This window comes from Cynocephalus volans, chromosome 8, assembly GCF_027409185.1.
Source record: "Cynocephalus volans isolate mCynVol1 chromosome 8, mCynVol1.pri, whole genome shotgun sequence".
Lineage (NCBI taxonomy): Eukaryota > Metazoa > Chordata > Mammalia > Dermoptera > Cynocephalidae > Cynocephalus > Cynocephalus volans.
In genome coordinates, this window is record NC_084467.1 from 135,758,901 (window position 1) to 135,783,395 (window position 24,495).

Below are 24,495 nucleotides of genomic sequence, written 5' to 3' on the forward strand. Positions count from 1 at the left end.
TGATATAATGGAAAAGAAAAGCAAGTTTAAAAATCATTGTAATTTTATAAGTGCTAGAATAGTGGTACAGTATTTGTGTATGGGAGCCTAGACAGGCACACTACTCAGTGGGAGAGTATCGGGAGGCTTTATGTGTTAGAGATGACATTTGAATTGAATTTTGAAGGATGAATACCAGGCAAAGTGAGGAAGGAGATTTGCAAATACTGCAGTTTGTCTTGTAATGGACATTCTTGTACTTTTAGAGACCATGCGGTATGAGAAATTAAACCTTATATTAGAGACAACACTCTCATATTAGCTGTGACTCTTTATCTGAGACATCTTATGTTAAATAATTTTTAGAATGATATTCTTAATCATAGTAGTCTTGGGTTTCTTGAACTTCATTTACTACAATGAAAACCATATTTTAAAATGTGCATGTAGCCAAAGCAGTGGATAGCCTGATTCAGTGATGATTATTTGTCAGATCTATAGGATTTATTATTAAGATGTCTAATTCATAGATATTATTGAATTATGAAACAAAATAATATTGTTTTTTCGGTTTTAGTGATGGAATCAAGATAGCGTTGTATAACGAGTTACTGTTCATCTCTCAAATACTGTTTATAAGGGCCGGCCCATAGCTCACTTGGGAGAGTGTGGTGCTGATAACACCAAGGCCACAGGTTCAGATCCCTATATAGGGATGGCCGGTTAGCTCACTTGGGAGAGCTTGGTGCTGACAACACCAAGTCAAGGGTTAAGATCCCCTTACCAGTCATCTTTAAAAAAACAAACAAACAAACAAACAAAAAAAATATATATATATATATACTGTTTATAAATATTTATTGTTACAAACAAAATTCTAAAGATGGGGTCTTTAGATAGATACTAGATTAAAAGTCTTTAAAGTGTTAAATCATGGATTTTATCTATTTTTAATTAAATACTTAAAATATGATGACACATTAGAAGTATTAAAAATAAATGGGAAAAACCCCCTAATGTAAGCTGGCTAAAAAATAATTCTTAACACCGCCCCCCCCCATGCTAATTAGACAAAACAAAGATAAATAGAAGAAAGGAGGTAGAGTTGTAGGCAGGCTGGTATATGGAGGATTGATTATTAGGTGAATTGGCTCTAGACAAATTCAAAGTTTCAAATGTTTATGGAAATATAAAATATATTAGAATAAAAGGGGTTATTATACTATTCGTGTTTTCTAAATAAATGAATGTAAATCTTGAACATATTATAGATTCTAAAATCAATTTTTCTATTATTGTAGATTTCTTTATATTATTATAGATTCTAAAGTCAATTCAGCCATAGCTAAAGCAGTTTTGCTATACCAAATAATTTTTAGAGTTAACTGTGTAAAACATGATGCCCTAATGTAACTTTAGTAAACCCTACTGTATTATGTGACTTAAACACTTAGGAGTCATTGGAACCTCTCATTTTAGGAACAGTTCAGCTCTAAGCCTTTTCTTCATCATTCATTCATTTATTCAGAAAATGATTGAGTGCTTACTATGTGCTGTTATGAACAAGACTGATGTGGTGGTAGATTACTATGTGCTGTTATGAACAAGACTGATATGGTGATAGAAGGGTAGTAGTCTGGAAGTAAGAAGAGCCTGTATTCAAGTCCTTTTTATTATGTTAGTCCTACAGCTTTAGACAAGTCACTTAGTACCTATGAGCCTTACTTGTGAAAGTATTCCCTTATGATATGGGAATCAGGTAACAGACATGAAGGTTTTTTGGAAAACTACATAGCACCATGCAGATATTAATGACTTAATATTATTAATGTAATAATTAATATATGAGCATTGATTCATAAGAAACATCTTTCGTTTGCATGCTAAATGAATAGTTATATAAAAGAATAAAGTGAAACTGCTGTACAAAAAATGAAGTACTGTAATAGTTATGCACTTAGAAAATAAAACTTCAAAAAGGGAGCAATACCTTTTTGTAGGAATGGAAATATTAATACAAAAATTTGGAGGGCTGGCTGGTTAGCTCAGTTGGTCAGAACACAGCCTTGTAACACCAAGGTCACAAGTTCAGATCCCCATACTGGCCAGCTGCCAGAAAAAAAAAATGGGTAACAAATTTTTAAGGGAACAGCATCAAGACAAGTGTGACTTTCTATTTCTCTCCTCCAAAAAAGAGAAAATGAAAGGACAATCTCCCTAAGGAGCCTAGATTTAAAAAAGCATATTAGTCCTAGATTTAAAAAAGCATATTAGTATACCAGATTCTAGCTTTTTAAGAGTAATGTTGTATTATCAACAGTTTTCTTAGAGTTAGTTTTTTTGCTAGTAAAAATGTTGGCAAATATATTTCAGTTACTGATTTGCACTTGCCGCTGTCAAGGAGGAGTATTTTCAGTGGAACTCAAAGTTTGACTAGTATTATACCAATGTAATTAAACTGATTTGAGAAAAATATTTCCAAATTCACCATATAATGTGTTGGCAGTTGTTTTCCATAATCTTGTTTTCCCTTTTAAAATGCAAATAGAAGTTGAACTCCATAGAGATAAAAGCTGAAAAGAGGGCTGGCCGGTTAGCTCACTTGGGAGAGCGTGATGCTGGTAATACCGAGATCACGGGTTCAGATCCCCATACTGGCCAGCAGCCAAAAAGAAAAAGAAAAAGCTGAAAAGACAAATTTTCTCAGCTTTTTGAAGAAGTCTGAATCATGCAATTTCTCTAGATATGATCATTAACCAATATTTTAGCCAGTTGTGCAATGCCTGCATTTGGGTCCATCTCCCTTTATTTAAAAAAGTTTTGAAATAACCCATATAAAAATACTACATTTTAAAGTTTGGTATGTTTTACTCATTATCTTTGTTCGAATTTTCTGTTACTCTGAGAAACAGCAATGTATATGGATGTTAGAACTAGAAAGAGGGTTTTATTACCTTTTTCCTCTTTGCATACACCAAAGCACTAAAGAACTAGTTCTTCAGTTCAGCTGGTCCAGTAGGCATTTCAAGGCAGTGTAGGGAATCTGGAAAATAGGAGAGTGAGAATATAGTAAACCTTATATAGTAAACCAATAGGGACCGGAATATTTGTCAATGTAGAACTTAATGTTTTCTGCACACACAGGTTACATTTTACAATACAGTACAAATAAACCTGTGACTAAAGGAAAAATAAACACTTTATTTTTGATTCTAGTTAGTGTCAGACTTATTTCTGAAGTAGTCTGAGAGGAAATAATAGATTCTTAGTGATTTACCAGAAAAAAAGTTTATTTGCTGTGTCTCTATTTTCATTTTCTTAAATTAGATCCTCTTATTTATTCCTAAGCTTTAGCTTTTGGTGTTGTATACAACGTACATGCTTTTTTCTTCTAGAAACCACCAGTGTCCAACAGAAGTTCAGTTTCTCTGAAGAAGGTATTTTCTTTCTAAATATTATACAATATATTCTAAATCTTCTTTACATTAGAAAAAGTACCTATTTTTGTAGGTACGTAAGAAGTGACGGCAGACTATAGTGTTCTTCAGAAAAAAATTCATACTTATCTGAACTCTTAAGTGGGCAGGTAAAATAGGACAAAATGAGTGATGACAGCCTTTATGTACATTTTAAGCATCTTTGGTCTATTTGAGTTAATTTTAAGCAAAGCTAATATTTTCTGTTTCTGGCATGAGCTGGCTATTGATTATGTTATTAAAATAATCACTCTTCCAAATTCTTATTAACTAGTCTGTTTGAAAAGTACAGAATAAAATTTAGTCCATTTTTAAGTCCAGCATAGTCGGAGATTAGTCAGCTGCTTACTGAAATGTTTGTATGTGGGTGTGTGTACACTCTACCTACCCCCCAACACACTCTTACAAATACACATGTATACACTAATCTTGTCTGAATTTAATTGCACATTAATTACTTGTAGTTCCCCCCCCCAAAGTAAAATTTTTCCACGATTTACTGTGTTTGTTTTTGACTCTACATTAAAGCCTCAGAATAGTCTTTTAGATATTACTCCGAATATTTGTTTAGGAAATAATTATGTGCCTCAGAGAACACAAAATAAATGAGCTCAATTTTAGCTCACTTAGAACTTTGTGATTCAAAGTAGTAAGCATAATAAATAAACAGCGATTCTATATGTGGTAATTAAAAAGCCTTCTTTTTAATGTTAAATTACTTTGCTTTTGTCCAGATCTTTTGAGCATTAGAATAAAGGCTATGCTACTCTATTGTTTGCTTCTCTTTAGGAGAAACTGAAGATGATGATCAAGACAGCTCTGACAGTGATTTCACTACTGTGAACGTCAGGTCTGGGGATTCTGTTGAGTCTGGAGGTAAATTCCTTTATATACATGTGACTTCTCATAAGAGCTATCTTTGTAGTTAAAATATTAAGGTATTTTGTGAATTTGCTTTTTAAAAAAATACTTTTAAATATTTTGTTAAAAATATATTTTTAAAGTTATATACTTAATGTTTATTAAAATTGATTCCATGTATACATCTGATTAGTAATGTAATATCATGTAATAATCTAAACAAATAAATCACTTTTAGCTTTGCTTTGGCATTCATGGAAAATAAGATATTTTTGTGCTCAGAAGAGTTCTTTGTTGTTTTTGAATTTTGTAGAGAAACTGATCACATTGGCATTGGTACTTACCACACTATCAGGAGTGTTACTTAGCTTTAGGAAATTTTTTGTTTGTTTTTTTGTCTTTGGTTTTTAAAGGAAGTTTTAATATACTTTGATAATTGCTTTTGTCTCTGTATTGTTCAAATTCACACCAAGTTAGCAATAATAGTTTCTGTTTCTTTTTTTTTCTTGTTTTTCTTTTCTTTTTTTAATCTTTTTTTATTTTTAATAATAGTTTCTGATTATTCATATGAATTTATCTTTAAGTTTATTCAATGAAAGAGTTGACCGAAGAGGGAAAAATACCATTAATTTGAGGCTTAAGGGGGTACTGACGAATTTGTAAACTTCATAAATGACAAGTAATTTTATATTTTAGTCCCACAAAAAAAGTAATTCTCCACTTTCCCCTCACCATCTCCTGAGAATTTCTGTAATTCCTTTTCTTTATTTCATCATTCCACTTTTAAAATAAGCCCGTAAGATGATTTATGGACATTTGGTATTCTATATATTTCCCACCTTTCCTCATTTTTCCCCATTCTTTCTTGATCCAGAAATCCTTAAAGTTGATATATAACACTTTTAATCGGTGCATACCCTCAGAGAGTTACTTAACTTTTGCATTCCTCAGTCTTCTCATCTGGATTGTTGTGAGGATTAAATTAATTCATATATGCAACGTACCTAGCAAATAGTAAACACTCAAATTAATGCTATTATTAGTTTTCACATATATATATTTAGTTTTCACATTTATATATATATATATATATATATATATATATATGAAAAGCTCTAAAAATTAGAGACTAAGCCATTAATATAGCCAATAATTTGCTGCTATTGCTACCAGCATATAGCTGTTTGGAACTACATAAAGTCCAGGTCCTTTATCCCTTTAGAATTCTAAGTTCTTATGACTTTATTAAAGCACACATACCCACATGCAGAAGACAACTCTAAAGAACAAAATGTTGAGGAATATTAAGGAGAATACTGGTCTTCCTAGGTTATCTTCTTGGCCAATCATCACCAAAGAGGTACAAGAACAATTGGAATGCAGAAAGAAAATATTAGAATGTATTTTTATTTTTTATGTCATCCATTTGATATATCTATTTTTGTTTGTTTTACAATATGCATAACACATAGTTAATGTACTATTTCAGTACTGCGTGTATATAATGTTAGAAAAATGTTTCAGGGATTGATGCTGAAAATTTTTTTAGCAATAGGAGTACGCTATCAAAAATATTTAGCCACTATACTTTTATGTGTCAAAATCTTCTGTTTCCAAAATAGCAATTAGATCACTTTTAAACAAATTTAGTTATAAATTCCACTTTTATATGAAAAAAATGTTTTTAAGAAGAGTAAACTAAAATACATAATATATTGCCCACTTGCAAGAAAAATTTAAGGCAGAAATGGATATTAATGATTTCTAAAAAATCCATTGTTGTAAGCTTTCAAAATTTTCTCCAACTTAAAGGTTTCATTATCTCCTTACCCCATGCCATATTACATTTTTTTCTTTAAAAAGTGGTTAGGGGGCCGGCCCGTGGCTCACTCTGGAGAGTGTGGTGCTGATAACACCGCGACCACGGGTTCGGATCCTATGTAGGGATGGCAGGTTAGCTCACTGGCTGAGCATGGTGCTGACAACATCATGCCAAGGGTGGAGATCCCCTTACCGGTCATCTTTTAAAAAAAAAAGAAGTGGTTAGGGAAAAGACATAATTAGCTAATTTTTTAGATATGACATGACTCTTTAGAAACTATGTATTTTAAATATGTTATGTATCCACGGGTTGAATTCCCTTGGGGTTTATCTGAATATTTTTGCTCTTTGGGTTAAATGCTTGTTCTCTTGTAAAATGTATGTTTAAAAAGTTAAATGTGATTTATAGTGGACTGTATTTTTTTTTTTTTTTTTAGATCAAACCAGCAGATCATCTAGTCAAAACACAGAATCACTTTGGCAGTCATCACAAAGTAAGTAAAGCCATGTTTACAGGTCTACCTGTGTGCATGGTTAAATGCTGTCCTTATTTTTGAAGATCCTCTTGCAATTTAATGTACATGTTGAAAAAGAGGCATAGTGAATGCTAAAAAAAAAAAAAGCTCATCAGATATCTCCCTCTGTCTTAAATTCACTTCTTGAATTATTATTCTCTGTACCCAAAATGAATTTAAATTTATAAAACAAAAGAAAAAACTATTGCTTTCTGTGATTTGTTGAATGTTCTTGCTTGCAATATTGTGTTGATTGTTTTCAGTTTAATGTAGTAGTTTGAGCCTACTTCTATGGACATACTCTAATAAGTATGATTTTGTAGTATGATTTCAACTCTGTTGCAAAAGTTTGGAGGGATAGATAAGTGATAAAGCACATATAGTAAAAAGTTAATGGTAAACTAGGTGATGGGGTACACAAGTGTTCATTATAAAAGTCTTATAACATTGCTTACAATTTTGAAAATTTTCATGATCTAGTGTTTAGAAAATATAACAAAAAATGTTGGAAAGTAATATATTAAAATGCTAACAATGATTTGTTCGGTGTAATAGAATCATTAGTGACATTTTTATTATTTTTTGAATTGAAGATTATCAACAATGCATATGTATTTCTTAGGTTAAGCAAATAATACTATTTTTTTCTTTTTCCATTTTCAAATCAAGTCTCAGAATTTGAGTTAATTATTCATCAACTGATAATATCTTTGTATGAAATCTTCAAGAACTTTCTTTTCCTTCTACATCACCCAAGAAAGCCTTTGGAAATCTGTTTTATAATTACTGTGTTCACAGAATTCCATTTTTTGTATTTTTTGATTTTGGTTTTTAGCATTTTCTGGGTTAGTGACTATAAACTGAGACATAAATAAACTGTTGAAACAAAAAAATCACTTGTGAAAAATTACTCTTTGAATTATCTTATATGTTTGCCCTATTTTACTTTACATCTTTGATCTCTGGAAACTCTGAAATGTGTCTACCTGTATAAATGATGCTGTACCCATGCAATGAAATACTATTCAAGGGCCGGCTCGTGGCTCACTTGGGAGAGTGTGGTGCTGATAACACCAAGGCCACGGGTTTGGATCCCTGTATAGGGATGGCCAGTTAGCTCACTTGGGAGAGAGTGGTGCTGACAACACCAAGTCAAGGGTTAAGATCCCCTTACCGGTCATCTTTTAAAAAAAAAAAAAGAAATACTATTCAGATATGAAAAATGAGTTCTTTTTACACTAATGAATGGTGATCAAGATACATTGCAGTGAATCTAAGGTGCCATTGATTTATAAAATACTTCTTAGAATTTGATCAAAGAAAATATTAAAAAGCATGTGTCCACTTTTTTAAAAAGTATTTTATTAGTATAGACTAGAAACAAATCTGGAAGAATATCTGTCTTATTTACCATGGTATTCCTGCACTCAGTGTTTTGCACATAGCAGGTACTTACTAGACATTCATGATTTTTTAAGTCACACATTTCTAGTATGGCACTGTTTTTTTTTTTACAGCTAGCATATTTTGCATTTGTATTCAGAAAAAGTAAAGTTGAAAATAAATCTACATTGATACTTGTATGTATCGTCAGTGGGTTAGAAGTAACTAGTTTCTGTAGGTCAGATTTGAAAATTTACCTCATTATCATTGTAATGTCATTTTCTAATTTTCCCATTGCATCATTTTACAGTTGTCCTTAAATATCATCTTAAAAGTTGAAGTAGCATCTTTTATTTCATAGCTACTTTGCAGTATCCACAAATTTTCACATATAGTACATACCTTTCTATATTATATGGTATATAGTATAGACTGCCTGGATTTGTATCTCAGCCTCACTACTTTTAGATATTAATCTTGGGGAAATTATCAATTTCAGTTTTCCCTTATTTGCAAAATAGGGATATTAATAGTTTCTACCACATAAGATGTGAGAGTTAAGTAAAATTATTCGTGACATCTGGTAAACATCACATTTAACCATTATTTTGATGGTAGTGATCCTAAAGCTGATTTCTGTTGTTCAATTCCTGAACATTTTGAAGTTTAGAAATGTAAAAAAAAAAAAAAAAAATGTATATCGTATATGTTTGGGACTTACAAGAGAAAGTTTTGGGGTTTTTTGTTGTGTTTTGGGGGTTTTTTTTGGTTTACAGTATCCATAGTAAACAAGAAAAATTTCTATACAGTATCTTTTTAAATTTTTTTTCCCAAGGATTCTATGACCTTATTCCTGTTTTCTGTTTCAGGTCAAGACTTCACAACTCATGGTGAGCCAAGTTTAGGGCTACGTAAGTGCTTGGTTGTCTGCTCTTTTTTCAGTCAATCAAATCTAACCCTGCCTTTTTTTTGCCAACAAAAAGCTCTAATAGGGTTTTAAGTCATTTTACCCTCTTTGCTTTTTTAATCCACCACACATTGGTACTATATGTGATAATTATTTTGTGAGGTAGAAATGTGTTCAAGGCTATTTTACCATAAGTAATTTACTTGCAAGAGTAAATGGTTAACTTTTGTTCTTAAATAACATTGAAATCTAATGAAGAGTTTTTGAAACTCAGTCATTTTCACAGACCAAAGACTTGTACATAGTTTTGTCTTTTAGGTGATAATCCTTGTATAGTTATTTGCTACCTGTTTTGCTGTGGAAAGTGAATAATCCTCACTGATATCCTTTGAAATTATCTTTTACTTCTGAAACTATTGCTTTCACCAGTTTACTCCCCTCTTTATTTTGCCTTTCTGATAGATTTATCTTATAATATTTGAGTGTGGTATAAGCTTTCAAAGTATGTGAAATGGTATTTTCATATATGTATTTGCTTCAGGCTTGAGATATAAAAAAAACTCTCAGGAATGGATGGAACAAACCACAGGAATAAGGACTAGGATGCAAAGTAAGTAGTTATATCCATGTTACTGAAATAATTTTATTTGCTATGTTTTTCTTGATTATCAAATATACAAAAATATTTAGTTCTTCATATAAGCATTTAGGTTTTTTGTGATTTCACTAATAAAGTGCAGCTATGATTACTAGTTTAGTAGTTTTCGTTTGCTTGGACTGACAGCAGATGGACTGGGTATAGAATGTAGACAGTGGTGTGAGAAAACCAGTGGATGATGAGTCTAAGACTTGACAAGTTTTCAGTTCTAGCAGCAGTACAATCTGGATGTGATAATGCAGTTCTGCTCTTGACAATACCTGTATTTTGCTTTTAGCAGGCTTTGTTTGTATAAATAACCACTTGGAGCGGCTTTGCATACCCATCATTTTAGTTAATAAAGGCTGACATTTACAAATTGTATTTTCATGTTTAGATTTAGGATGGATTAAATGTCACAGAATTTAAGAAATACAATAAAATGATGTGATGAAACTATCATACTTTGAACTCAGTGCCTATCATAATTTTTGTAGAAATGTGTCCTCATTAAACCTTGAGTGTATAAAAAAAATCATGCGTAGTGCATAGTCTCTGCCTTAAGTGACCTTTAACCTCTATCCCTTCTTTAGTCATTTTACCACAATAAGTCTTGACGTCATTAGGTATCCCCTTACTTTTATTCAAATAATATAAAAATCCCCATCATGTGTCTCTTGCTCATGAAATGATTAACTCTGTAATTGGACGAGATTACCTCTCTGGCTTTGTTTTATCATCAGTAAAGTAATAATAGTCACAATTTATTTTTTCTCAGTAGTGAAATTTTTACCCACATATGAGTTCTTCAGCTGTCTACAGCTGAAGTAGCTTTTTACCCTTGCCTTATTGTTGGCTGTCATTTCTTATCACAGTGTGTGCCTGCTATTAGAAATTATTTCCTCTTGCAATCTGGTCTTCCTGACCTATTGTAGTTAGAAAACCAAATATTAATTGTTCGGCTTATTAAAATTATGTTTATAACAGAATCAAAAATTAAAATGAAATTTGGAGACCTAGGACATACTCTTAGAAGTAAAAATGCATGAGTTTCACTATGTATACTATGAAAAGTTTAGAGGCTTCTTATGTTATTTCTTAGTTCCTAACTATATATTCAAAGTAATTAATATCAGATAAATGACTTCCAGGTAAGTGAAGGTAGTACACATTATCAGAAAATGTTTATATAATTATTATTTCCTCCAATTAGGCACTGCAATTCAGAAGAAAAAATAATTATATTGAATATTTGATTAAAATTTAGAAGTAGATCTTTTTAGCTGCTAAACTGATAGCCAGTTTTTAGTATTTTGTCTGTTTGAATTTCTACTTTTTCTTAAATTAGAGTATTTATTATGGCATATATAGTTGTACATTGGTAGATAGCCATCTACCATGTATAGGTGCTGTATTGACCTTTGAGATTTATGAAGTAACATACCAGAAATGTGCATGTAACAGAATTTTTTTTTTTTATTTGTTAATTGTTTATTTATTAAGAGAAACTATCCCTTAGCCCACATATTCATTTTCATAGTTCAGGAACACAGGTCAGTGACAAACTTCTATGAAACTCAATCCAAAGAAATTCTTTACATTAGAAAATCACTTGGTGCTCTGAAAGATACCAGCCTTCCTCATCTCAAAATCTTTCATGGAATCATAATTTCTGTAGAAATCTGCATATGCCTTCTTCCTTGGTTCAGCCACAGCAAACTTATAGAAAGCTGCAACCCCCAGGGATACAACGAATGCTCCAACAATATGAGATCGCAGACGCCTGGCCAGAAGGCCACGCATCTGAGGTTTCGTCAAAGCACCGGAAGCCATCGTAGTTATTGTCCCTCAATACCAACGCCCATAACAGAATTTTTTAGACCTTTAACCACATGAAGACTTTATGATAAAACAGTAACCAGAAACCAGAAAGAAAATATTTTCACAGGAAGTAGAAGACTACAGTGATTTTCAAATAGCCTTATAATAGATTTCTCTTCAAGATAATTTTTTAAATGTTTTTCTTAGTATTTCAAATTTCTTATCTCATTCTCTTAAGTATACATTTTTGTCTGCTTTGGTGAGAAAAACATGTCATTCTTAAATTTCAAGAACCTGGGACTTCAGATCCTTCTTGTCACCCCATGTTAGCACCAGTTCCCTGGGTAGATGGGTCCCAGTTCAGGTTTCCCCCTGCATCATAACCTTCTGGGGAAGATGGCACTACAATCTTTACGTTTTCCTGTTTGTCAGGTGATAAAACAGCATAGGGAAGAATATGTCTATGGAGAGGTTAGACCATTAGTACGAGAGGTCTTCAAAAAGTTCGTGGAAAGATTTGTATTATCTTTCACTATGGGTTAAATGTGTCCCCCAAGGGTTCATGTATTGGAAGCTTAATCCCCACTCTAATAGTGTTAAGAGAGTGGGAAATCCTATTATGGTAATGTAAGGTGGGGCCTTTAAGAGGTGAGGACTATACCCTCATGAATGGATTAATCCATTGATGGTTTAATGGGTGGTAATGTGGTTCCAATGGTCTTAAAAGGAGAACAAGAGAAGAGGTTAACTATCTTGCACAGCCCATTCACCATGTGATACCCTGGATTTCTTTAGAGCCATCACCAAGAAGGCCCTCTCCAGATGTGACCCCCGGACTGTGGTCTTCCGAGCCTCTGAACTGTAAGAAATAAACTTCATTTTCTTATAAATTATCCAGTTTCAGGTATTCTATTATAAGCAGGATAAACAGACTAATACATCTTTCAGTTCTATTTTTCCACAAACTTTTTGAACTTACTCTTGTATACATGCTTTGGAACCTGTCTCTAACATTGGTATAGAGAAAAGAAAATAGAGTTTGGAGTTAGAGCGCTTGGGTTACTGTACTAGCTTCTCCACTTACTAATTGAGTAATCTTGGTAGTCACTAACCTTGTGAACCTCAATGTTCTTACCTTTAGAGACATAAGTGCCTATAAACAGGTTATTTGTGGTGAGCTTATATATGTAGACACAATTTTTTAAAGTCTAGCTATCACATAGGTTTAATGTTTATTGTTAACAATATTTTGTACAGTAATAACTGTGGAAGATTTATGCCCTACACTCTTTACTTTTATAGAGTGATTGATTGTTATATTATTCTTCAGACTGGAAAAGCTTGAGCTTTCTCTTTTAAGAAGTTTTTTTTCAGAATTTTTTCAGAAATTTTGTTAAGAGGGATAGAGATTAACTTAGACAATGCCATGCCTGAGCAGTGTATACTCTGCTAAGTATGTGTTCGAGTTCTGTGAATTACATTAGTATTATGTGTGACACATAATTCATCGTTAACATCATAGAATAGCACTTCATAGCATTTTCATATACAAGGATATCTCAGAGATATTGTGGATTCAGTTCCAGACCACCACAATAAAGTGAGTCACAAATTTTTGGTTTCCAAGTGCATATAAAAGTTATGTTTACACTATACTGTAGTCTGTGAAGTGTGCAATAGCATTATGTCTGGGGGGAAAAAAAACAATGTACATATCTTCATTAAAAAATACTTTATTGACAAAAACTGGTAAGGATCATCTGAGCCGTCAGCAAGTTATCTTTTTTGCTGGTGGACGGTCTTGCCTCAGTGTTGATGGCTGCTGAATGGTCAGCATGGTGGTTGCTAAAGGTTGGGTTGGCTGTGGCAATTTCATAAAATAAGACAACAGTTAAGTTTGCTGCATCAATTGACTGTTTCTTTCATGAAAGATTTCTCTGTAGCATGTGATGCTGTTTGAACTTCTTTAAAAAACTAGAGTTAGTCCTCTTAAATCCTGCCATTGCCTTATCACCTAAGTTTGTGTAATATTCTAAATCCTTTGTTGTTATTTCAACGGTGCTCACAGCATCTCCACCAGGAGCAGATTCAATATCAAGAAACTACTTTCTTTGCTCATTCATAAGAAGAAACTTCTCATCTGTTAAATTTTATGAGGTTGCAGTCACATCTTAAAGCTCCACTTCTAATTCTAATTCTCTTGTTGTTTCCAATCACACCTGCAGTTACTACTTCCACTGAAGTCTTGAACCTCTCAAAGTCATTCATGAGGGTTGGAATGAACTTCTTCCAAACCCCTGTTAATGTTGATATTTTGACCTCCTTCCATGAATCACGAATGTTCTTAATGGAATCTAGAATGGTGTATCCCTTCCAGAAGTTTTTTAATTTACTTTGCCCAGGTCCATCAAAGGAATCACTGTCTATGTCAGCTGTAGCCTTATGAAATGTATTTTTCACATGAGTCTTGAAAGTTGAAATTACTCCTTGATCCATGGGCTGTAGAATGGGTATTGTGTTAGAAAGCATGAAAACACCATTAATCTCCTTGTACATCTCCATCAGAGCTCTTGGGTAACCAGGTCCATTGCCCCTGAATGGTAATATTTGGAAAGGAATCTTTTTTCTGAGCAGTAAGTCTCAACAGTGGGCTTAAAATATTTAGTAAACCATGCTGTAAACAGATATGCTGTCTTCTAGGCTTTATTCCATTTATAGAGGACAGGCAAAATAGATTTAGCATAATTCTCAAGGGCCCTAGGATTTTCAGAATGGCAAATGAGCATTGACTTTCAAGTTAAAGTCACCAGCTGCATTAACCCCTACCAAAAGAGTCAGCCTGTCCTTTGAAGCTTTGAAGCCAGGCATTGACCTCTCCTCTCTAGCTGTGAAAGTTCTAGATAGCATCTTCTTCCGATATAAAGTTACTACATCTACGTTGCAAATCTGTTGTTAGTGTGGCCACATTTATCAATTGTCTTAGCTAGATCTTTTGTCTAACTTGCTGCAGCTTCCACATCAGCCCTTGCTGCTTCATCTTGCACCCTTATGTTATGGAGATGGCTTTTTTCCTTAAAACCTCATGAATAAACCTCTGCTAGCTTCAGACTTCTTCTGCAGCTTCCTCACCTCCCTCAGTCTTCCTAAAATTAAAGAGTTTTAGGACCTTGCTGGATTAGGCTTTGGCTTAGGGAATGTTTTGGCTGATTTAATATTCTCTCTAGACCACTACAACTCTCCCTACCAACAATAAAGCTGTTTCACTTTCTTATTCCTGTGTTCACTGGAGTAGCACTTTTAATTTTCTTCAAGAACTTTTCCTTTGTATTCATAACTTGGCTGTTTGGCACAAGAAGATAAGCTTTTGACTCAGCTTTTGACATGCCTTCTTCACCAAGCTTAATCATTTCTAGCTTTTGATTTAAAGTGAGAAACGTGCGTCTCTTTCTTTCACTTGAACACTTAGAGGCCATGGCAGGGTCATTAATTGGCCTAATTTCAATATTGTTGTGTCTCAGGGACCCTAGGAGAGGAAGACAGATGGGGGAACAGCCAGTTGGTGGAACTCTAAAACAATTACAATAGTAACATCAAAGATTACTGATCACAGATCATCATAACAGATATAATAATAATAATGAAAATGTTTGAAATATCAAAAGAACTACCAAAATATGAACCAGACACAAAGTGATCACATGCTGTTGGAAAAAGTGCACCAATAGACTTGCTCCAGGCAGGGTTACCCCAAACCTTTAATTTGTAAAAACCACAATATCTGTGAAGTGCAGTAAAGCAATGTGCAATAAAATGAGATATTCCTGTATATTACCTCATTTGATCTTTGCAATCATGGACTGAGTTATTCAAGATAACCATTATCTGATGGGTTTAGGGATTTTTTGTTTTAGTTGTTTTTTGTTGTTGTTGTTTTAAGTAATACAGTTGTAAATTTGATAACCTAACTTAGAAAATTCTAAATAATCAAGTTTCCTAAGCTGAATTAGTAATTGAAAAACAATGTGCCTCTGAGAGTTAGGATTGATGTCATTTTATTTGGGTTTCATATGACCAAAAATGAGGCTATTTCTGTATCTTAGCAGTGCTAATTTTATTCCTCCAGTTTAGTCCAGTGTTTCTCAAATGAAAGCTGTTGAGAAACATAAGGAAGATCCACCAGGAAGATCATTTAAATATATAAAAGTTATAAAATTTCAGGCAAGTTGTAGATGGCAGTTCTGGTAAATGTAGGTCACACGAATTGGACTCAGCCTCTCCACCCTCTGAATCCTGTCCCTCCGTTTCCTCTTAAATGTTAAAACCTGCTGCCATGCTAAGAAAGATGGAGGGAAAAGGGGAAGGGTTAGGATAGTTTTTGATTTATTTTCTAAAGTAATGATGGAAGCAGAGCTTCGATGGAGTTGTGAGAAAATTATTATTGAGCTTTATTGTTCAACCACAGACCTAAAACAGAATTACTTGTCTACTAACAGAAATGATGAAAAGTTTTAAAATATGATTTTAAAAATAATATTTGAAAAATGATCAGAAGACCCAGAGGAAATGTTTTAATCAGTTTGAGGTAGCAAATAGTGAGGATTAAGATTGAGTTTTATATTGAAACACCTTATCCAGATAATTCAGTAATCCATAATCCACATTTTGTCTTTTTCCCCCTTTTTACAGCATCTTCACCAGGCAAGAGTTCAATATATGGCAGTTTTTCAGATGGTATAATATGTTTCCTTTTATTGTGGTGTGCTTATTTTCTTTGTTCTCTTACCTTTATTCCAGAAGTTTCAACAATCTTATTAAATAATTATGGGTCAAATACTTCAAGGCTTTCTCTCAAAACTAAGTGTTGAGTGTGCGCTTTGTACTAGACCACTACATGCTGTGAATAACTATAGGTATTGTTTCTCAAGGAGCTTTCAGTCTAATGGGCATTCTAATATTCTGCATTTTCTTCTGCTTCTGGTTGATCTCTGCCTTTTTTTCTCTTGGTGGAATTTGTATCTTCTTTCTCTATTAGAAATACATACTCAAAGTTAGAAATGTACATTGAAAGTCTTTTTTTATTACTCCTATCATTAGATGACAGCATTCAGACATCAGAAGTTAGAAACCAGTCTCCTCCATCAACCTCCAGCCAACGTAAGTTTGTCTGTTCCATTTTGATTAAGTGAATCTCTAAAATTGGTAGTCCATAATTGTTTAAAAATTTTGACAGCAGTATCACTTAGTCTATTTGAAGAATCATATTTAAGCACTTCAGAGGGAAAAGCATATATTTTACTACCAGTAAAATTCTTTATGAGCAAACTATATGAAATATTGTCTGGTTTTCCCCTTCACTTTATTGTCCATAAGACCAAAATTAAAAGTTAATAAGCAAAGCTCTAATACTGTCAACTGAGCAAACCATGCTGAATCATAAGAGAGCACATAGCATGACATAATGGGATTACCATGAGTTTTGGAGTCCACAGGCCTGTATTTGAACTAGATTTTACCACTTACCTCCTGTATAGCTTTGGAGCAAGTTTCTTTCATTCTCTAAGCCTGTTTATTCTCATGAATGAGTACTAAGAAAATTAGTTAACAGTGATTCTTAATTTTTTTTGGTCCCAGTACACCTTTATATTAGTAAAGTTATTAAGTACCCCGAAGACCTTTTTTTTAAAAAAATGTGGATTATATCTATCCATATTTACCTAGAAATTAAAATTGAGAAATTGTTTAAATATTTATTAGTTTATTATTTAAAAATAATTTAGTAAGAAGAGTGACATTGCTTTGCATTTTTCCTAATCTTTTTAATGCCTGACTTAATAAAATGGAGCTGTATTCTAATATCTGCTTCCATGTTCAGTCTGTTACAATGTATTGTTTTGATCGAAGTATCTGCAGAAAATCCAGTTTTATACAGATATGAAGAATTTTAATAGCCTTTTCAGATAATTGTGGATATTCTTTTTTGATGCTATCCAAAACTCAACAAGGGGTAGTTTCTTAAATGTTGTTTGAAATATGAAATCTGAAACCACATTAATGATCTTTTCGTACTATGTTACATTAAAATGCATTGGTCTTTTTAATACAGTCATCCCTCAGTATCCCTGGGTGGTTGGTTCCAGGACCCCACAGATATCAAAATTAGAAGATGCTCAAGTCCCTTATATAAAATGATGTAATATTTGCATGTAACCTATGCACATCCTCCCATATACTTTAAATTATCTCTAGCGTAATATAATGTAAATGCTATGTAAATAGTTGTTATACTGTATTGTTTTTTTATTTGTATTTTTTATTGTTGTGTTACTTTTTATTTATTTATTTTTCTTTTCTGAATATTTTTGATCTGAGGTTGGTTGAATCTGCAGATGTGTAACCCACAGATACACAGGGCCAACTGTACTTTGAATTGGGATATCATGCACTGGTCATTCGGAAAATATTGGTTTACTAAAATATGCAGCTCTTCCAAATGTTGACACATTTGTAATACAATATAAAAGATCATATTTGTTAATATCACCACCAATCTCACGAGTTTAAAAACGTCTTTAAGTATTGGGAGCGGTCAAGCTCATGGTGGCAGATAAAATATTTCCCAAGTCCTTATTTTCACTTGAAAACTTGAATTTTATAATTGGCAACCAATATTGTCAATTTCCCTAGAAGTAACAGGCTCACTTTGTTCATTTTCAAGAGAATGTCTGCCAGATACACAAATGTAATTAACCATGATGGTTTTTTATTTGTTCTTTCAAATTAAAATGGTATTCCATGAAAAAAGGGCTAATTCAATTTGCAGTTTAGTTGCAGAGTTCTCTTCCTTGAGACAGCCATTGTACTGTACTATATGTAAGTTCCTTATGTATACTTCCCATTTCTTCACACAGAATATTGAAACGATATGTACTCAAGGATTAAGATTTAATAAAATAAGTACTAAGAGCTTCACAAAGGACACTTTTAAGTGTAACTGCCCTCCCCCCCCCCATTTTTAACCTTGACTGCACGGCAGTGAAAAGTACAATAACTGTACTAGTACAGTTTGGTGATTGCCCTATGATTGATGCCAGGGCATCAGAAGTTTTTCCCACCATTGCTTTTGCACCATCTGTGCAAATGTCAGCACAGTGGAAAAGTGAAATAATATCTTAGTATTATGAGAATAGCTTTAACCTCATGGATCCTCCCCTAAAATACAGTCTTGAGGCACCCCACAGACCACACTTTGAGAACTGTTGCTCTGAAAGGTCCCTAGTACAATTATTATCAAAGAAGTCAATCAGTAAATAAAACATATAAAAGGATTGTTGTTACTATCATATGATTATCTGATTAAATGAAAAAGTGTATGAGAAAGTGCTTTATAAACTGAAAAGCACTAGATAAATGTAAACTGATATTTTCATTATTGCAAATAATAATTAGGGATGAGTTGCAAACTAAATTTTATCAGTGTTAAGCTGAATACCACAAAAAGATAGGTAAGCATCTAAAGGGACAGCTAGCTATTATGATACATGGAAGATGTTCACTTATATTGCATCCTTTTCTTTATCCCTTTATATACTTCAGAAATATTCCACCTTGGATAATTACCCGTGTGAACTGCTGAGTTTCTAAATTAAAAAATATTTTATAAAGGGTCTTTTAATATTATCTGCCAGCTATTAGCAGTGGTAATAAATTTTTCTTTATAAATGGTTTTATTTCTGACTTGTTTATGCCATTTTATATGTTTATTTTATTTATTTATTTTTCTTTTTTTTTTTCATTTTATATGTTTAAATTCTACTTTTTCCTTGAAGACTTTTTATCATTTTTATGTTGAAGAGATATATGTGTATTTATACACATAACTTAAAGCCTATGAGATCTTCTTGAAAACTTTATAAATTATTTTATTTCTTTAAGAAAGAAAATTATCAGCCCCTTTCTTTAAAGTCCTTCCTCTTTTGCCTAATATTTATAAAGATTAATACTAATTAAAAACTCACCCTTGAATCTAAGAAAATGTTACTTATATCTGTCATTTCTTTTTTTCTGAACAGAAGTGACTGGACAACCCAAAAATGCATCTTTTGTCAAGGCAAAGAGGTGGTGGCTACTTTTTCTGATAGTTGCTCTTGCCTTTGGGAGTGTTTTGTTCACTCATACTCCTGAGGTAGAAACCACTGCAGTTCAAGAGTTCCAGAACCAGATGAAACAACTTATGAATAAGTACCAAGGTCAAGATGAGAAGCTATGGAAAAGGAGCCTAACGCTCCTGGAAAAACATCTCAATAGCTCCCGTCCTCGGGCTCAGCCTGCCATCTTGCTGCTCACTGCTGCCCGAGACGCTGAAGAAGCACTTAAGTGTCTGAGTGAACAAATTGCTGATGCCTATTCTTCCTTCCGTAGTGTTCGTGCCATCCGGATTGATGGGGCAGGCAAAGCTGCTCGAGACAGTGATACTGTCAAACTAGAAGTAGATCAGGAACTGAGCAATGGGTTCAGAAATGGCCAGAATGCAGCTGTGGTACACCGCTTCGAGTCACTGCCCGCAGGCTCTACTTTGATCTTCTATAAATATTGTGACCATGAAAATGCAGCCTTCAAAGATGTAGCCTTAGTCCTGACTGTCTTATTGGAGGAAGAGACACTTGGAACCAGCTTAGGCCTAAAGGAAATTGAAGAAAAAGTGAGGGATTTCCTTAAAGTCAAGTTTACCAACTCTAACACACCCAACTCCTACAATCATATGGACCCAGACAAATTGAATGGGCTCTGGAGCCGTATTTCTCACTTAGTCCTACCTGTACAACCTGAGAATGCCCTGAAAAGGGGCATCTGCTTATAAGGGGTGAGAGCAGGAAAAAATCATGTCTCAAGTTCTGAGAATTTTTCAGACTTTCCAACCAGAGACAGGATTCAGAGCTCTTCTTGAAAGAATTGGTTTCTTTTTAAAGGAAGTTAAATTCTTTCGTAAACATGGAACATCTAAATCATTTATTCAACCTAATTATCTGTTATTTGAGAGAATCATTTCTGTTTCCATTGAGAGCTTTGTTAAGAGTATCTTAAGAACGTAAATTATATGGAGTCTCATAGAGGATCTATTTTAATTCTGGACTGAGTCATTACTGCTATGGGTGACCAATGAGAGGGATTAGGCTCCTTTCTTATGAATCTTCCCGATTTTTTAACATGGATTTTTCACAGAATTTATTGAGTTTATTAGTAAGGCAGCTCCCTAAATGTAAACGTGGGTTTTCCCATTATGTTCCCTTTTACACTATTTAGGTGTGAGTTCCTTAGTCAGGTTCTGCTTACAGGAACAGAAGTAATGAAAGGTCATCTGTGTGTGTTTGAATTTTTTTTCCTTTGTTTTTGGAGGGTGGAGAGAAGGAGGCAAGGAAAGAGAGAGAAATTGTGAAATAGGGAGGGTAAGAGGAGAAAAAAAAACTTCAAGATGAAATGTTAGAATAACCCACTGAGAGATAGATTAGTCAAACATAGGTATATGAACTCTGTTAACTCAATGAATTCTGTTGAGATTTGTTTTTTAAATTTCCTTTTTTTTTTTCTCCAAGAAATTCTTGGTCCTTTCAAGGATTTTTAAAGCATGTATCTCACGAGGTTTAATATATTTGCTCATTTGACTCTGAAGGGTAGGTTAATTCAGAGCAGTTTATTTTGGAGATATCCCAAAGCTTTTGTTTGAATTAAGAAATATAGTTTCAGGAATTGATAAACCATTTGTTAACCAGCTTTCCTGGGCTACTGAAGACGGATTTAATTTTCTGTGAGCCCACTTGTTGTGGTCTGTCCTTTAATGACACTCCCCTCCATAATAAACATAAAGATTTACTATGCACATGATAAATGTTATTAATAGTACCTCAAGCCAAGAAAGTGAACTTTACCATATATGAACAAATGTTAAATGCATTTCCATACTACTATAGTATTTTAGTCATGACTTTGCATCTGTAACCGAGCTTTCTCATTTGTTAACTGCTTTGGTTTTCCTAAAACCATAATTCTGGATCGACCTTGTTTTATTGTCCACAAACCTTTAATGAAAATATTGTGTTTAGAGTGCTAGAGCAGGTCATTGGCTTCATCGTTTATCCTCTGACAGTCCCACAACTGGTGGTAGAGAGTGGTCTAATTTCTTTCCATTAGTACTACAGTATCTGTAAATTGATACCCTGTATTGTAATTTGTTTCTGACTGTCAGAAGTAAGGTCATCTGATTTATTTTATAGAGGATTATAAAACAGGAGTTTTTGAAAAGTGTTATTTTATACATACATATTATATGGAGAAACATGTTTTTAATAAATGTTTCACTGACCCAAATAATTTTAAAGTAATTAATATGTTACATATATCTTTTTAAAAAAAAAGTAATTGTAGCAGGTGATCTGTAAATGACTTTAAAAGCTATTTTAGTAATTTAAATAAATTTACTTTCTTGGTTTGTACTCCCTGTATGCGTTATAAATTTCATGATTTATAAACCCTTTTTTTCTTTAATTAATCTTGAGTGTTTTCTTTACACTTGAACAGTTTTAATGACTTTGGTTAGAAGAAACAAAGAATTGGATCCATTCACAAGTACGTTGATTAGAAATGGAATAGCCATGATTTTCTGTTTTATCCATTATGTTCTGTTCTGAATTATCATTAAAGTGGAGTTAATTTAGGTATTCCTAGCTTGGCAAAAGTATCTCTACAGCAACATTTCTTAAGCTTTTCTTTATTACATTTCTAAATCGCCTTTTTAGATTTTTTTTTTTTTCCTAATCATCCCCTCCCATGAAATTTTAATACCACACATATACTGTAGATCTGTTATGGACTGTATATAATTTTGTGCTTTATATGAAATAGATTTTTTTGCCCACCACAAACCAATTTTCACCCCCATTGAGAATGCATGCTCAAGAGCATTTATGTTTAAGGTAATTGCTGCCTAAAACATTATTCTGTTTTCTCTCATGTTATTGTAAAATTCTGTGGTATGAGCAGGTGGAGTCTTTTTCTAAGGAAGAGGATTTTATTGGCATTAACCACCAAGGGTGAAGAAGTCAGTCCTGAGCTGAATGAGGAAGAGGAGGAAACTCCCTTGACTGCCTATCTCTTTATGGCCTCGATTCAGAGGAAGCCCAGGTGTGCTTGAAGGCCTTCTGGGTGGTAGGGAAGTTATAGCCTGTCACCTGAGCATAAACAGGGAGGAACCCCTTGCACTCTACACTCTAGGCATAATGAACTACTTGCAATTTCCTAAACATATTGTGCTCTTTTGCACATTGTTAGATTTCTGTTATACTCTTTTCCTACCCTCTCCCTTTCCCCAATCTCGTGCTCCGCCAATTCTTATTTGTTCTTAAGGCCTTGGCTGCTTAGGCAGAACTTCAGTGTAATCTTCTCTAATTCCCTCCCTGCAAATACTGTTTTAAGTACCTTTTTAAATTTTTAAATTTAATTTTATCTATTTTTTTGTAGCTTAAACAATAAGACCTTTATTATGATAAAAACCAACAGTGTGGGGTAGGGAGTTCCTGGGTTGGGTGACTTCAGAGCTGGAAAAATCCATCATGAGACAACAGATAATGCCCCTGACAAAGGGAAACCTCTATAAGCTGCTAGCCGAAGTCAGCTCAAATTCTCTTGTCCAAAGCTGGCTGATGTCCACACCCAAACCAGTCAAGGTGGGGAGGGAATGAGTCACTCCAAAGGACTCAAATGACTGGTGAATCTTCCAGATGATCAAGAGGGCACAGCATCCTGTCTTTCCTGAGCATTTTAAAGTAACTAAGGTGATAAACACTGTGGCTAGGTACCTCTTCTTTATGCTCTCATTTATCCTATATCACCCCTGTCACAGCTTTAGCATACTCCCACTACTATATTCCTCTTGAGAGTAGGGAACTGTCATCAATATATGCACGGTGATAATCAAATAGAGTGCTCAAATATTTATTGAATAAAAAGGTCAAGCCCCTACCTAATTAGGTAGGTAAATTGCATCTTTTTTTTCCCTTGTTATTCCTGAGCCCTTTCTAAAAGCTTTATATAACTTATTTCAGCCTGGATTCATCAGTGCAATGAATAATTTAAAAAGGAAGAGGACCAATGCAAATGGTAAAAGTGAAATGCACTTCTCTGGTAGAGACAGTGATTATTACTGAAAGATCCTCAAGGGCAAGGTTACTATCAAGGGAAAAGACTGGGAAGCCATGAGGTCTTTCCACAGATTTGGCATTTGAGTTTTCTTAAAATAGCAAGTTTCCTTACATCTTCTTCTATCGCCTAAATAGGTTATTATAATCCAGATAAGAGATGGCTGTGAGTGTTGAGAGAGAATGGTCTGAAAATGTTTGAGTATAATGAAATGTTGAATATACTAATTATCCTAATTTGAGCATCACATATTGCACACAGATATTGATATTCAATGCTGTACCCCACAGATATGTACAATTAATTATGTTTCAATAAAAAATATTTGGGGGGCCGGCCCATGGCTCACTCGGGAGAGTGCAGTGCTGATAACACCAAGGCCACAGGTTCGGATCCTATATAGGGATGGCCGGTTGGCTCACTGGCTGAGCGTGGTGTTGACAACACCAAGCCAAGTGTTGAGATCCTCTTACCAGTCATCTTTTAAAAAAAAACATTTTTTTTTTTTAGTATAATGACACAGTCATCACACAGTCCTATCGATGCAGATTTGGGTACACAGGTATCATGCGTTTGTAACTCATATGACCACAGTGTTGACTCACAGTTCATCTTTTTCAGAATGCCTGCACGTAACCCAGGAGTTGATTAACTGTCCTTGCATACCATACAGCTTCTGTTATGAACTCTCTCGGCCCTGATGCAAACCTCAGCACCTCTAATTCCTGAGAAGGAATCCATTTGCATCAAGAGCATTGGCAATTTCATACAGAGAGAAAATTGACCATAGCACACAACACACTCCGTGGGAAACTGAATCATCCTCGCCCCTATTGTAATGCAAGACAGTATCATTAAGAGAACAAGCCCTACAGTCTGGAGTCTGCCTAGGTCCAAATCCCAGCT

The 24,495-nt window shown here is 33.8% G+C and overlaps 1 protein-coding gene across 3 annotated transcripts in view; it reads left to right on the forward strand.

Annotated features, from left to right (window-relative positions):
• Positions 1–21,827, forward strand: part of TOR1AIP1 (torsin 1A interacting protein 1) — a 32,867-nt gene extending 11,040 nt beyond the window's left edge. The window contains exons 5-13 of one of the 3 annotated variants that reach the window (XM_063105220.1): positions 3,375–3,416; positions 4,245–4,331; positions 6,575–6,631; positions 8,905–8,946; positions 9,484–9,552; positions 12,196–12,261; positions 16,087–16,131; positions 16,495–16,554; positions 19,470–21,827. In XM_063105220.1, coding sequence (XP_062961290.1) covers positions 3,375–3,416; positions 4,245–4,331; positions 6,575–6,631; positions 8,905–8,946; positions 9,484–9,552; positions 12,196–12,261; positions 16,087–16,131; positions 16,495–16,554; positions 19,470–20,257 — 1,256 coding nt within the window. In that variant the 3' untranslated portion in view covers positions 20,258–21,827. The remainder of the gene's footprint in view (positions 1–3,374; positions 3,417–4,244; positions 4,332–6,574; positions 6,632–8,904; positions 8,947–9,483; positions 9,553–12,195; positions 12,262–16,086; positions 16,132–16,494; positions 16,555–19,469) is intronic. The other 2 variants (XM_063105221.1, XM_063105222.1) reach the window with 2 other exon arrangements.
• The last annotated feature ends 2,668 nt before the right edge of the window (positions 21,828–24,495 follow it).